General features: G+C 44.7%; 1 protein-coding gene across 1 annotated transcript in view; it reads left to right on the forward strand.

Annotated features, from left to right (window-relative positions):
- The window catches only part of TTLL11 (tubulin tyrosine ligase-like family, member 11), a gene marked incomplete at its 5' end in the record, with an annotated part of 35,620 nt that extends 24,939 nt beyond the window's left edge, over window positions 1-10,681 (forward strand). Inside the window, 3 exons of the mRNA XM_008937083.1 lie at window positions 4,875-5,132; window positions 7,416-7,522; window positions 10,416-10,681. Coding sequence (XP_008935331.1) covers window positions 4,875-5,132; window positions 7,416-7,522; window positions 10,416-10,681 — 631 coding nt within the window. The remainder of the gene's footprint in view (window positions 1-4,874; window positions 5,133-7,415; window positions 7,523-10,415) is intronic.
- Between the last annotated feature and the right edge of the window lie 4,522 nt (window positions 10,682-15,203).

Raw genomic sequence — 15,203 nt, forward strand, 5'->3', positions numbered from 1 at the left:
AGTGAGCACATGAACATGGTTCATACCTACACACCCCAGGAACAAGTGTTATCTGTTTCTTGGGAGGCCCGTGTACTGGGGTGATAAAGGGGTGGATAGATAGATTTGTCATGCAAAATATTCTCTGCTTTTAACTATGTTAACATACTCCTTGCTTTGAGAATAGAGGCTCAGCTGAGGGAATAATTACAGCTTCAGAATCCTGAACATAATATTTTCTTTTATTAGGTAAGCAGTTGTCGGCAGATACCAAAATTGCTTAATTTATACTTCTAGCAATACCCTAAATGTTAAATATATCAAGTGAGCATTCTTAGAAATATTAATATTGCAATTCTTACCTAATTTTACTCTGAACTTGACAGCTAAATTTTATATAGAGGTATACAAATGCTGTGAATTTTCAAGCCTTTAATTAGTAGCTGCAAATTTGTTTGTCCCTTAGCAACTTGTATTTGCATAAAGATTAAGGCCAGTCAGAATGAAAGGGATAAAACATAGATGGAGGAAACATTAATAAATTAGTAATCATGTATAAAAGATAAGTAGTCTTAGATGTCATTTCCATAAGCTTTATTAAAATTGAAATTCTTTTTTAAAGATGCAGTTAGTATTTTCTCCACAGTTGATCATTTCTAAGAAGAGATCTGTCGTGAGCTGCAGAATTAGAGAAATTAATGTATTGAGGTCAGACATTAGTATGTAAATTAAGCTTGGCTTTTATTCTGTATGGCAACAGAAGTATTACCTTATATTTGACCTTTCATTCATTTAGCCTGACTCAGCTGTGTCAGTCAAAACAATTAATTCTAAGGAGCAGCTTTAAAGTGCAGGGCTCAGCTTTCTTCTCCTCCCTCTGCCTGTTGGAAATCCCAAGGGAAAGGAGCTAATGGAGGGAGCCTGTGCAAGATGCTCTTTCTGGAGATGTTTTGGAGTTTCTGGTCCCATCCCCACACCTCCACTGCTACGTTTGTTCATAGACCTGTTCAGGGAGACAAGGGCCAAGCCCGAGAGCCCTGTTTGCTGTACCCCTCTGCTGAGGTGAAGCCTTGAACCACACAGTGTATAAGAGGTTTCTTGGAAGTTACTTTCTGGAGTAAGAAGGAACCAGATAGTAACTATGCATAGGAGTTAAGTGATGCTGTGAATCTGACAGGTAACAATACAAAAATGTGTACTGTATTTTCTGATCGACCTATAAACTGATGGTAGAAACGAAGGTGAACTTCCCTCTCCCCTTACATTTGCCCTTGTTGCTGGACTTTGAGCTGTATTTCTGCTCTTTGTAGCTGTACTGCAGTGCTTACACCAGTCTTGGATGGCATGACCCTGGGGGAGTTACATCATCCAGCTCACCCTTATGGTGTGGGGATGGCAGATGGCAGCGAAACACAGAAGAAAATGTAACGGTGCATTGTGAGCAAGTGTAATTTATCTGGAGCAGAGAAGATGTTGTGCACTGGTTCCTTGCAAAAATGTACAGATCAGGGTAACGTTCTGGTTTTATAGACCACAAGTCTGGCTGTGATACACCTAGCTAGGCAATTTTTCTTAATTAGTTATGTTGAGAGCACACTGAGGTTAGGTGTGTACAAGTGTGTTGAACAGAACTGCAGCAAATAAACTTTTCCTGAAGTACTTTCCACAGCAGCAGGGGGGAATTATTCTCTGAATATAGGCAGTGTTGGTGCTGCCAGTTAGGGTGAGCGTGTGGCATAGAAAATCTGTGTGTCAACTCAGTTCTACAGGTAAGGACAAACTCTTGTGCAGGTTTGCTTTGCAAAGTCTTGGTTTTATTAAAAGCACAAAGTATAACTTTCGCTTTAATTCAGATGATCAAATTAATTAAGCTCTAGTGCATGAGAATAGGAAACCTTAGAAATCCTGGGGGGTAGAAAGCAGGAGAATGAAAATAAATCATTAAACTATAAAAGCAATAACCTGTACATGCAAATGAAGAAGTATATTCTCTTTTTACTTAGTTGAAGTGTAAGATTTAGCAATAAAGCTTAGAATTAAGCTTTGTTGTTCAGATTTATACATTAGGAAAAGTCTATAAAATATTTAAGCTGAAAGAAATGAGAGATGCAATAGCACACAAAAAAACCCCTGGCTTTATTTAAAAAATACTTTTCTAATATGAAATATGTTAAGAGCTATGCCAGTAAAAGTTTGAAATGGGGACATGGGCTTGAGTGTCCATGCATGACCTGGAAGGCAGCTGGAGGCTTTTCTCCATAGAAAGGAAGGCAGGCAGGAAGTTCTAAGTGGTATTCTAGAGCTCCTGCTTTATTATATTCAATGACATTTTTTTCTTTGACCATAATACAGATTTTTTTTCCACGAATGCAAATTTCAATGACTACTGTATTTCCTCAGAAGTTCCAGGGCTGATAGTACAGCAGGGAAGAGGTATGGGTTTGTGGAGGAGGTGCAGATCTGTGGAGGAAGAGAATGCTGGGAGCTGTTGCTCCACAAGTCAGACCTCTGTCTCGGTAGCACCGAGTGGCTGGACAACTCTCCAGCCTTGGCCCAGGACAGAGAGCACTGGGGCTGGGATTAATTTCTCTGATGCTGATCCCTTTAACAGTCCTTGCAGCATTTTCTGTAAAAAATGAAATCTAATGGAATTTCCTCAGCTCTGCTTGCATCTTTTAAAGTAAAGCTTTTTATTTTTTTTAACTGACAACATTAATGATGAATGAATAATGTACAATCCAAAACACTCTGGAAACTAGAGTGAGAAAGGGTTTGGGGCTTCCAGGTGTCATTAACATGAGAGTTGTGTTACAAACAGCACAACACTCTCTCTGTTGAGTACAAGGTTTCACATTTGGTCAAGGTCTAGATCAGCTGGCTGAAGATTTGAATTTTTAAAATCATGAACAGACATTTTAAGTTTAAAAATAGAAGCCTGCATGCTTTTTTTTTTCTTGGCTGTACTACTCTTGCCCTTTTGGAAGCCAAAGGGTACCTGGTGGTGGTGGTGAAACCACCATCCAGTCTTACAGAGAAAGAACAAAACTAATACTCTGTTACTTTAAGCTGTACTTCACCACCAACAAAAATAACATCCTTTTTCTACTTTGCTATCTACAACAAGAAGGAAGGTTACACAAACAGTACCTACCTAAGAACTGTGTTTATTTTCTAAAGACTTTTTGGTCTCTTATCTCAAAAGTGATCACATCTATAGACACTCGATGTCAGTGAATGTAAGTGTGGATACAAAAGTGCCATTAGCCTAAAGTTCTGTAGCAATGGTCTTTGGAGAAGAGCTGCCTGTGAATGGCAGTGTGACAGTCCCACCCAGCGATGCTGGGAGTACTTCAGCACCAGAAGACACTGGTGCTTGTCACAAAGGACTGTTGCAGTGTCTGGGAACATTGAACGTTCATCTAAACGCCTGGGAGCTGGCATTCAGCACAGGGAGAGGTTCTGCACCGAGCAGTCACAGCTGTGGTCACAGTTTGGGCAGGTGCTGCCAGCTGAAGGTAACATCTGGAGGTGTCAATGAGCCCAGAGCCCAGATTCAAGCATGGTTGAAAACTTTGGCCCAAAAATGTCTTTCAGAAATTAGATATTGCCATTGAGTTTATATTAATTAAAAGGCTTTTTTAGTGATTCTTTCTCTAAAGGCCCTTTGTCTTACAGTTGCCATGTATTTATTTTCATCATACTAGAAGTTTAAAATATAACTTTGAAATATTTTATACTAAAAGGGGATACAGGGTGGCAATGGATTAATGCCTTTCAGGGAAATTTAGTAAAGAGAGTCTACAAATCACATGGGGCTATTTGTTATGGGTGGGTGACTACAGGATGGCTGCAAGAGGGCTCAGGAAATCTGCTGCCTCTTGCAATCCAAGTCAGAAGGTGCAGATTTACTGTAGATTTGTCTTAATACATTTTACAGTGCTGATGGTGAATAATAACTATGTTGATTGTTATCCTCTGCTGGAAGAGAACTTTCTGCAGGATGCTAAATCTACTCAGGAACACAAAAGATCAATGTAGTAAAAGCACTGATTTTGTCAGTGCCTAGTGTGAATTATACTTATTCTTGATGATTGGTACTTAGAAAAATGACTGGAAAGAAAATAAAAACCTGCATATGCTTAGTGGCTGTCAAATAATTACCATCAGTTACCTGACTCTCTGAACTTGGGAGGATAGCAGTCTTTATTTTATCTAGATGTGTCAGGCTCAGAAAAAGAAGGAAAAATATGTCATGCTGAATAAACATGTAACATTTATTTTGGAACATCATTATCTCGATCAGCTCTATTCAGGGAATTTGGCAACAACAATGAAGATGAAATAATGTATTTTGACAGTATGCACAGAGGGTTTGAAGAAAAAAAAAATAATGGGATTGCCCAGAAATTGTCTTCTGAGCAGTGCCAGTATGCATGTGTGTGAACTGGGTTGCCTTGGAATGTGTTGTGCTAGAGTTTCTTCTTTGAAAATACATCTGACTGTACTTTTTGTACTTTACTTGCAGGGAAGGTAAAAGCTCCTAATTGTTATTAGAAAATAATTTTAAATATCAGTAGATTATTTCAATCTCTAAGCTATTCCCATGAAATATTCCATAAAACCCATCTTGTTTTCCACCTAGCTGTATTTGTTTGATGCTGGTAATGCCAGTGTGCAGTTACTGCCCAGTGTTTCCTTGTCCATGGGGAAGAAACCTGTTCCTTTTTTGAGGCTGTAAAGACCTTTTGAAAGGACTATGGATATTCTGCAGCATCACAGTGGACCTACATCAGGACGATAATATTTTATCATTAAAAAAAATGCTTCAGGAAGACAGCATGTTGAATCTCTAAGACCCAGGTTAACAGAAGGTACAATTATTTTGTGTGCTGCAGATGTCAGACCTTGGAGCAGGCGTCAGAAGCCAACGAGGAGCTGCTGGAGCCCAGCCCAGCCAGCAGAGCCGAGGAGGGAGCCGGCAGGGGCCCGGAGCCTGGGCTGCCCTCCCTGTGTCTCAAGCAAGTGTTCCCCAAGTACGCCAAGCAGTTCAGCTCCCTGCGCCTGCTGGACAGGGTGGCTGCACTCTTCATCCGCTTCCTCGGCGTCAAAGGGACCACCAAGCTGGGGCCAACAGCATTCCGGACGTTCATCAGGTCGGTGAGGTGAAGGTTTCCTGAGGAGCTGCTCAGAGCTTCCCAGCTCCCGACCCTGGGGCCAGCACCGCTGTCCCTGGGCTTGGCTGTGCAGCAGAAACACCCCAGCCGTGGTACGCTTGTCACTTGTAGGTGCAGGGATGCCTTCTGAAGAGACTTTTCTCCAGAAGTTCCATTGAACTATTGCATATTTTTTTGTATAAAATACATTTTTATCATTCCAAGCTCCCAAAACACCTAACTGCCTTGTAGGAAGCTAGGTCTTTAGTTCACAGCAGATCAGTGATGCTTTGGGATATACCATCTGCAGCCCTAGGGAACATGTCACGTTCCTTGTAAATCGTTGGAATTCCACTGTGAGAAGGTGACAACTGGAATTGGCTGTGGACCTGATCCGGCTGCCTGTGGGCACAGCCTTCTGCCCCGGGCCACGGCCAGGGGCTGCCAGCTGCTGATGCCCTGGGCATTGAGGGTTTGCACTGTGGCATCGCAGCTCGCAGTGGCGAGGGACTCGACTTGTTTTTTCACATACTTTTCATTTGTGAGGTTTTTTTTCATGGTTTTTGGTGGATGTATCTGTTCTAGTCATGGTACAAATATCTCATTTTCCATCTTTCATTGACAATGACAAAAGAAATAAGCAGCAGCAGATGTACTCTTAAAATATAGATCCTGTTTCTGTGTGGATGCATTTAGCATTCAGGAATGAATATAAATAATTTGATTCGTGCAAATTACAATATATAGAAAATGACTGAAGGCATCTGCTCTATCCACAGACCAGTACAGGATTGTTTCCAGTTCTGTTTTCTATTGTTTAGTCCAGCCTTAATTTGGCATTTGTCAGAGGAATGCTGAATAAATGCCAGCATTTTCTTTTAAGAATATTACAATAAATTGCCATAGCTCAATGAAATAATGTTTGCAGTTTCCTAATGCATGTTAAATCAAACTTTTTAACATATTTAACATGAGGTGTGTGTTGTGTCACTCCTCAGGAATATATTGGCACACAGGCTGACCGTGTGTGTGGACAAGTGGGGGCAGAGATGATCCACTCAAATTTTAGCTGATCAAAATCTGTTCCCTTTCAATACTTCCATCATTCTAAACCAAAATAACTAAAAGGAAAATGCTGAACATGGCTCGAGTCCTTGCTTGGATGCTGCCTAAGATGATTTTTTTTTTACTATCTAGGCCAGACCATAGTTCTGTTTTAAGGGAGCTCTGCTTAGGCTACTAAAGAGTAAGATCTTTTTAAATTATCTGGGATTTGGGATGGTTTTTTCAGTTGTTTTTCTTTTTCCTTTTTTGGCTGGAAACTTTGGCCAGCTCTTTGGCACATGCACAGTTCCAGCCAGGCTGCCAGACATCTGGAAATCCTGGACGGATGGCTAATTCTCATATTCTGATCAATACTGCACTGCAGGCTGAGACCACACAAGTGTCACATCTCCTACATGTGCTTATCACCAAGTGCCCGAGGTGCAGCCAGAGCTGCTGCTGCTGCTGCCCGGGCAGCGTTCGGTGACGCACGGGGCAAATCTCTTCAGTGTTCAGGCATGAAGAAGTAATTCTGTGCCTGAAAGCTTTCCTCCAACCCTGTTCAAACAGCATCAGTCAGCAAAGAAAACAGCGTTTCTCTGTGCAAACCCTGCCTCATGCAGATAGTCTGTGCAGATTTGTGCTGGGTTTTGCACTGTTCCAATTCATTCCATCCTGTTACAGCCTCAAGAAGATCTAGCAAGAGCAGCCTGGAAAGCTGGGTGTCACCCCCAAGGCCTGTTAATTTAAATATTCAAGGATTGTTTGGTTATTCATTGTTTGCTTTTTTCCTCCCCTGCTTTGTTGCAAAACAAAACCAAACCAGTTCATCTGTGATCTGACCTCATGCCTTTTTGTGGCTAGAGATTGCCATGAGATAGAGGCATGCAACTAAATCCAGTCTCATGGGCTACATGGGCCACTCCTGGTGCCCAGTGCTGCTGCTGGAGGAGGTGGTGCCTGGGAGGTGTGAGCAGGCAGCAGGACTTGCCTACACACAGGAGATGTTCTGCATGTGAAAAATTCAGTCCCTGTGCTGTTTCAGATCTGTGTATTTACTGCACTCTGGTGTGTGTGTTACCTGCTCTGGGTGTGTCATTACACTGAGTGTGTCACAGTGGATGTGGACATGGGTAAACTTTTCTCCTGGTTTTCTCTCATTTGCCCTTGCAGAATTTTTCCTAGTGTAGAGTTTGGATGTAATCAGAATTTCTTCTTTATTCTCTCTATTTTTAACAGGAACTGCAAACTGAGTAACAGCAATTTTTCCATGGCTTCAGCAGATATCTTATATATCGATATCACAAGAAGGTGGAACAGCATGGGAATGGACCACAAAGAATCAGGTAACATTGTTTTGTCTTTGAAGACTATGGAGCTGGGGTTTTATTTCAATTTGGGTAGCTCAAGCACACCTCAGATATTCAGTTAAAAAAAAAATGGGAACAAAGCATGTACTTCTGAGGCATGTACATGTGCAGTGAATGATGTTGTTTAGTTCTGTGACTGTTGCCTTTTATCTCTCAAACAGATCACTCGTAGTTTTCAGTTTATTTATTTGAACAAGCCCCTTCTTACACTTGCAATTTTTAATTTGTAAGACTCGTTGCTGTTTGCAGAGAAGCATTTAAAAACCATTCCCAGTGGAACCTTGAACTTATTTACAGGGTAAGAAGGTGTGCCCATAGTAGAACAGCTTACAGACTCTACCAAACCAAACCCAAAGCTGTGCAGGAGATAGAAATAAATATGCTTAACTAATCTTTTAGATTTGTGTTCCCCAGAAAGGTTACTCTGGGGACAGACAAAACTACCTGTATTACTTTTCCTTTCCCAGAGAGTTCCCCCCCCACAATAGTTCACTCCCTTTTTTAGTTTTCATTGCCTTTGTCTTTGTGAGGGCTGAGGGAAGGGCACTAGTTTCTGCACAAACTTGCTCAGTGCTCAGCTATCAGACAGGCTCTGCCTAAGGATGAGCAGCAGTCTTTGCTTTTTTGCTACAATCACTGCTTGCTGTAAATTTTTTGTTCATACAGGAGCTAAGTCAAAGAGCCAGCCTGTCCTTCAGTAGTAAATTACCTCCCCATCTGCTTTGGCCACATTTTTTAGATCTGAACCAGTAATCTATCAAACAGCAGAGTTCAGGGATTATTTTCCTGTTATATTAATGGCCTAAATAGACCATTTAATGTATACCATAATTTCTAAAATGGCTATTACATTTCTGTATGAAATTGAGTCCATAAATTTGGCAACTTTTCCATAGCTTTTGTAAAGTGTTGAATAATTTCAATTGCACTAATCTTCCCATCTCAAAAAAAAAAAAAACCAAATGCTCCTGACAACATTTTTTGAGCCATTTATAGCAGGGAAGCAGCAGCTGGAGTATTCTGGAAGGTTTTGTGCCACTTCTCCTTCTGGCTGTCAAGGAGGATTGTCAAGGTTCTATTTAAGTTGGTGTGGAATAAGGAAACCCACCCTGATGCTGCTGGTCGTGGAGCTGCAAGCTGGCATCTTCCCACCAACTGCTTCAAAACATAGAAAAGGCTGAACATGGCCATCAGTGTGTGTGCTCCTGCATCTCTTCTGGTGTTTAATACTAAAATAGCAGAAGAATCAAGTGTCTCCGAGTTGAGACAAGTTGAGTTTTAGGCTTTTAGGGAGCTGTTGACAGTCTCAATGAGCCAGATGTTTTCCAGGTGTTAAAACAACACACCCAACCATTTCTGTTGGCTTTGTGTTTGGCCCACTTCCAGCTGTAACCACACAGTCACTACTGCTCCTCTTGTACAACAGCAGCTTCTAACTTCTTCCATTAAATGCTTCACGAGTGTCACTTATGGGGGAGGAAGTGTGAGTGCCACCAAAGGTGCTTTCCCTGCCTGCAGCTCACCGTGACTGATAAAATAATTTACTGAGCTGGCAGCTGCTGCTTTCAGATAACTCAACAATTCCTTTGCAAGCTGCTTTAGAGCCAAGACTGTAAGCGACCCAGCTGCAGCCCTAGTTGAGAGAAATTATACTTCAGAATGTAATTGTGATTTTTTGAAAAGGTGCCTTTCCTGCAGCATCAATAAACTTAAACCCCCCCCAAACCTTTCAATATCTCATCCTAAAATAATCTTAAGTGTATGTTCAAACTGGGAGAGGGAGTTAAAGCACAAAGCAGCTATAACTGTTCTTGTTGCTGGCATTCTGCAAAACCCATTGTGGTCTGGCTTCTTAATTAAGAATTAAAGTAGGTATTACTTCAAGGTTTTAAATACAGTAATTAGTGTTAATATGAAGCCCCTCTTTCTGTTGGCTGTGGTAAGGTGTTATTAGTAAGATGTGATCAAACACCACCTGAGGAGTCTCTGCTGCAGCATGTGGCTTCTGCAGGGCACTTCTGTTCGTGAAGGGGCAGAGGGTTTTATTCTAGCAGGGAAAATTTTTGGCACTGCACCACTTCCCCTTCCTACACACTTCAACTGCTTTAAATTCAGTTGAAACAAAACTACTCTTGTAGAGTTACTGGGTATGGCTGAAGAAATGCCCTTGTCACCTTCAGAAGGAGATCTCAGGATTCATACCTGGTGCAGTCTTTGCAGGAGGAAAGTAACACTTGCAATAAACTGACTTCTGTGATAAGGTGGTAACTTGGTAGTGGGGTTATTGTTGCAGTGCCACAGCCTGGAATGATGTGATGTTTCTGTAGTTCTACATTGGAACTTTTGTCTAAGAATACAAAGTTTGCATGACCCAGTTCAGGTGCCAATACAAACTTGCTTTTCTCTCCCAGTGGATTGTTTTCCTTGAAGCTCAGTATGTTCCTGTGGGTCTGATTAGATTTCAATATAATCTATGAGGCAGCAGAAATCAAGGCTGACGTTACAGCAACTTAATTGTACAATATCTTGCTATCAGTTGCTGCTGCACCAGTTTGCCTCTGGCTGCCAGGCCACTGGTCAGGCTGGTGTCTGCACAGCAGAAACAGGAGAGTGCCACCCGTGTGTACCCAGCCTGTGCTCAAACAGCGGGGCAGCTCCTGTGCATTGCAGACAAGTAAAACTTTGTCTCTTGGTTCTTGATTCTTTTCTTAGTGAACACTTGTGATGGCTGCTGTTTAAAAGATGTGGCCACCCCCAGTGCATCCATGGGCCTGGCTGCCCAAGAGCCAAGGGGCAATATGCTGCCTACAGGATGCAGGGAGCTAGGGGAGGCTGTGCTGCGAGTGCTGTCAACACCTTTTCCTTGCAGGGATGTGCTTGCAAGCCTTTGTCGAAGCTTTCTTCTGCCTGGCTCAGAAAAAATACAAATCCCTCCCACTGCACGAGCAAGTGGCATCACTGGTGGACTTCTGTGAGTGTCAGCTGGCTGCCCTGGGTGAGAAGCGGCTGCCCTGGGGCCGGGGGGCCGGGGAGCGCCGAGCAGATGGGCCTCACCTGCCCCCTGCAGCCCCCCACCTCCTGAGCCGCCCGCCCGCCCCGGGGAGATGTGCAGAGGACAGAAATCAGCGCTGCTGAGGGTGCTGATTCACCGGGACAGAGCTGAGGATCAGCCCCCAGCTGTGTGTGACCTGCAGGAGGAGAGGCAGGGTCTTGAATTCCTCCCTCTGACAGTCACAGCCTCTGTTGGGCCTGCAGTACACCTCAGGTGACAAACTGCCTTTGTCCCAGGGGGATAGAAGACCAGGAGTGAAGAGCAGGACCAGAACCCAGCGGGATGCCAACCAGCATCATGGGCTTGGTTGCACTGATGGAGAGGCACACTCCAGTCACAGGAATTATGTTGTTTTGTATGCACTGGACGTATCATGGAAACCAAGGAAGGAGCTGCAGCCTCACATAGCAGCAGTGGACTTTGGAAAACCAAAATCTGAATTATGTTTGTGGACTTCAGGCTTTGACCCTCCTCTTTTGGTGGCTTGGACTGTACGTGTTGGAATCGATGCAGATTTGGTCATTGCCTATGTACTTATTTTTTAAAGTCAGTCTTAAAACACTGAAATCATATTTTGGCTTCTACTTCTTTGTACATGTCTTTGCCATGACAAGTACTGTTAATTTTTTAAAGAAAAACTAGAGATATTTATCCTTTTGCTTCCACAGAGACAATAAGCTCACACTTATTCACAGAAAAAAATTTACTTCATTAAGTGAAAATGGGTGAATCAAGTGGTGGTTTTTGTCTTCAGGTACAAGGGACTGCTTCTGCAAAAAGCTGTGCAGTGTAAAGGCCCAAGAGTTCATTTAAATTCTGGTGGAACCAGTCCTGTCCCTGACTTTGGCTAAACTAATCATGTTCTAGGTTTGCTGCTTTTTTTGCCTCTTGCATGTTTATTCCCCTATTTGGACCTGCAGTAGCATCTAGAGTAGATTTTTTTGTGTGTCTTTGTACATATTCTTCATTTTTTCCCCCTTAAATATAACTCTGCACCGAAGTTAGATCTCTTGTGTTTAACAGGGTGTTTTGTCAGGAATGCTGGAGGTGCACAGGGTAGTCCTGTTTTTCCAGACAGGAACCATGACCCATAATCACACTCCTGAGGGGGCTCAGCACAACGTGAGAAGGGCTGAAAGGACAGGAATAACTTGGAACAGCTTGGAATTCAGGGCTGTTCAGTCAAATTCTTTTCACTCTCATAATTTATTACAATAATGTGTGTCTACATCTGAGTTTTATTTTTCCTCTCCTTTGTTCTATTCTTTAGCATTGAGTCTGCCTGTGCTCTGGTGCTCTGCGTGCTGGCAGACTTTGCAGAGCTGGAAGGTGGCACAGTGCCTGGGCATTTTGCTCTGGATTGGAGAGAATTCCCTGAGCTCAACACCAGAATGCTCCAAGGGCTGGTGCATCACAGCCATGGCCTTGGGAGCACGCTGCCTGTGCAGAGTCCACCCATTCAATGGCCTGGACTAGATGCACACACAGCACTGAGTGGGTTTTTACTTCAAGTTTAAGAGTTTCTGTCTGATGTCAGTTCTCAGCAGCGTGTGTTCTTCCTGCCTGGCCATCAGCAGCATGGCAGCACCACACAGAATCCAGCTGAGCCCCCCCAAAACTCTCACCTGGCATGTTGGAGTGTCAGATGTGGGTGTCCCTTCTTCTCTTGGTCTTTTTCTGTAGCACCAAGCAGAGCAGTAGTAGATGATCTTTTTTAGCTCAACAGCTGGACTGTTTGAAACGTTATGTACTGTACATAAGAGGACAATTGTGGACAAATGCCACTGCCATCAGCCTTGTTTAAGTTTCATAAAGATTATTGCAGTATGAAGATAAAATGCTGCACTCCAAGGTCTAGCATCTGTCAGAACGAATGAAGCTGAAAGGGTCATTTTTTTCACACTTTCATTGTAATACATTTGAAGACATTCACAGGTTGAAAAATGGTTATTTCTGATTTTCTGACATCTGACATTTGTCTTGAGATGGGCAGAGTGTTGCCAGGGAATAGCTTATGCTTTCTCTCATCTCAGGATTGATGTCCTGTAAAGACAGAATTACAGGAGTCAGGTTTGAAATGCTACAACTGCCAACACCTTTCCTGACAGCTTCCAAGGGCTGCAGTCTGTGGCCTGAGGTAGCCAGGTCTGGCTGCTGGGTGAGTTACCCTGGTATCAGTGGAATAACTTATCCTACGTAATGAATGCTGGTAAGATCTCTCTGTTTTGGAGATCTTTACATCCTCTGGAGCCAGCTCCCGTGTTTACAGGCTGTGTGTGCACAGGCTGTTGCAGTGCACCCTATCTCCCATTTCAGATGTGAAGGGTCCCTTGTAGAACAGTCCAAATATTCAATTATCTGCCTCCAGTCCCCCGGTGTTGGTGTATTTATGTAATTGGAAAATTGAATGCTGTGGTGTTCTCAGGGGGAGGAGGGGCTGAAATGGGACTGTACTTTACAGACTGACAAAGTCCCATTGCTTTTCTCTGCCATCTAATGCAATTTCCTCTGCATATTATTTAGCATCCAAAGCAATTTCACATTGCCTTTCAGTTACCAGTCTGTGCACGCACGAGAAAGTGACCAGGGACACATCACTGAGCAGGTGAATGCTGATGCACTGGCAGTCTTCATCCTGAGGTACCTTTCCAGAGAAAGAAACGGGGGTGGGAGGTGGGAGGCACTGGGTTTTTAGTAGTCCTCCTCTAGATATTCTCTTCAGAGAGAGCACAGCGCTCTTTGACACAGGTAGGAGCTGGAACACCAGTGAGGTCTGTCTTGTTACTGGGCACACTGGGTCTGGTGTTCCTCACTGGGCATCAATCAGAATTAAACACCTCAACATCCGGGGAAGATTTGAGGCAAGTAAGTCCAGGATCTCAATCCAGACATCCCCCTTCCCTGCAGGTTTGGATCTAGCTCAAATGTCCCCAAACTCACTTGGCGATTCCTTGGTCAGTTTTGAGCTCTTTCTCTGCAGCAGGCTCCTGTGGCCACGTCACCTGGAATTTGTCTTCTGCCTAATCTGGATTGGACTCTTGACAGTGTCCAACTCACCCTGTTACAGCCATATGCTTTGGGAACACTGAAAGTGCTCCAGGTGGATCTCTACACTTGCCACACACTTCCAGCTACTTTCTTTTAAAATGCAGCTGGAAAGGGAGTTTCTCAGCTAACCACACCATTGATGCTCAGGTGAGAGACCCACCTCCACCTGCTGGTCTTGGCTGGAGCTCCCACCCAGTGCCATGCAGGTGACTCCTCTCTACCAGCTGTACCCCTCTGGCTGCATTAGCCTCTGGTTCAGTGGTGGAAGCCCTGAGGAGGAGCAGTGTCACTCCTGAGCAGGGCAGATGTGTCTCCTCGTGTGCTGGGTGCTCAAGCTGGAAGGGGCTGGAGCCCCTGCTGTGATTTTGGGGGTTGACAAGGACATTCCTCCTGCACTGCTGGATGTGGGAGACCTTGGAGGCCATGCTAAGGGAAGCTGCCACAGGAGGAGCAGCTGCCAGCTGGGACCTACCTGGATGATGCCTCTGCACTTGTTTACTATGGCATGGATAACTTTCATAGTCACTATCACAGCCCTTGTTCCTCACCAGCACTGTATCTGACCTTACTCTGAGCTCTCTCTGATGGACAGTGACAAGCTGCTTCTAAATATTACCCTGTTCCCTCTAATTCATTTTTCTTTTCCATCATGTTTTGCTGTGTTTCCTTCTAACTCACAGTTTTGCTTCTCAGCTTGCCTAATAAACTGATGTGGTCACCTTGGCCAGACCTGTCAGTTCAGCTCCCTGTGTTGCTGCCTGTTTCTGGAAGTGTCCATTCTGAAGGTGAATCTCTCCTGCATCATCTCCTGGAGGGGTTCCCACACATCAGCCCTGCTGAGCTGATGCATCACTTCCAGCCTTCCCCCCTGTGTCGTTGGAGGACTGATCTCTGTGGGGTTGCTGGGTGGTTTCCCCAGGCTGCCCCCATCTCCTCTCCCCCCAGCCATGGACACGGTGGTTTCCAGCACATGGGCAGCCCTGCAGCTCTGCACAACAGGAATGTGAAGAAACTCCTCAGTCAGGTCCAGCTCTAGCAGGGGGAGTCCCCATGGGCCTCCTGGAGCATCCCCACATGTGGGATTCTTCACAGCTACTCTTGTCCAGCTTGGCCATGGGGGGATAGCAGGGCCTGGCTCCCTGTGCCCAGCACACCCCCAGTGCTCCAGAACCTTCCTGGCAGTGGCCACTTCCCACCCCGGGCAGCTGTGGGGAGCAGTGGCTGGGGAGGGATGGGGAAGGGGTGGCCTGGCCAGAGCAGGGACCAGCAGGGCCAGTCCTCCAGGGGCAGGTTCATCACTGGAGAGGCCTCGGGAGCGTTTTCATAGCAGCTGCTGCTGCTGGGGATGGAGCTGGCTGTGCAGCTTTACACGTGGAGCAGGGAGCTGAGGCCGAAGCCCTTGGCACCTCTGCTGTGGGTTGGGCTTTCTCCACCTCCAGCTCCCTCGCCTGCAGGGGTGCCCGGTGCCCGCTGGGGCAGGGAGCTGGGCAGGGGTCACCCTGTGAGGCAGGGGCAGGAGCCACGGGGCCACTGGGACAGCAGGAGCTCTGCCGAGCG

This window comes from Merops nubicus, unplaced genomic scaffold (assembly GCF_000691845.1).
Source record: "Merops nubicus isolate BGI_N331 unplaced genomic scaffold, ASM69184v1 scaffold20943, whole genome shotgun sequence".
NCBI lineage: Eukaryota > Metazoa > Chordata > Aves > Coraciiformes > Meropidae > Merops > Merops nubicus.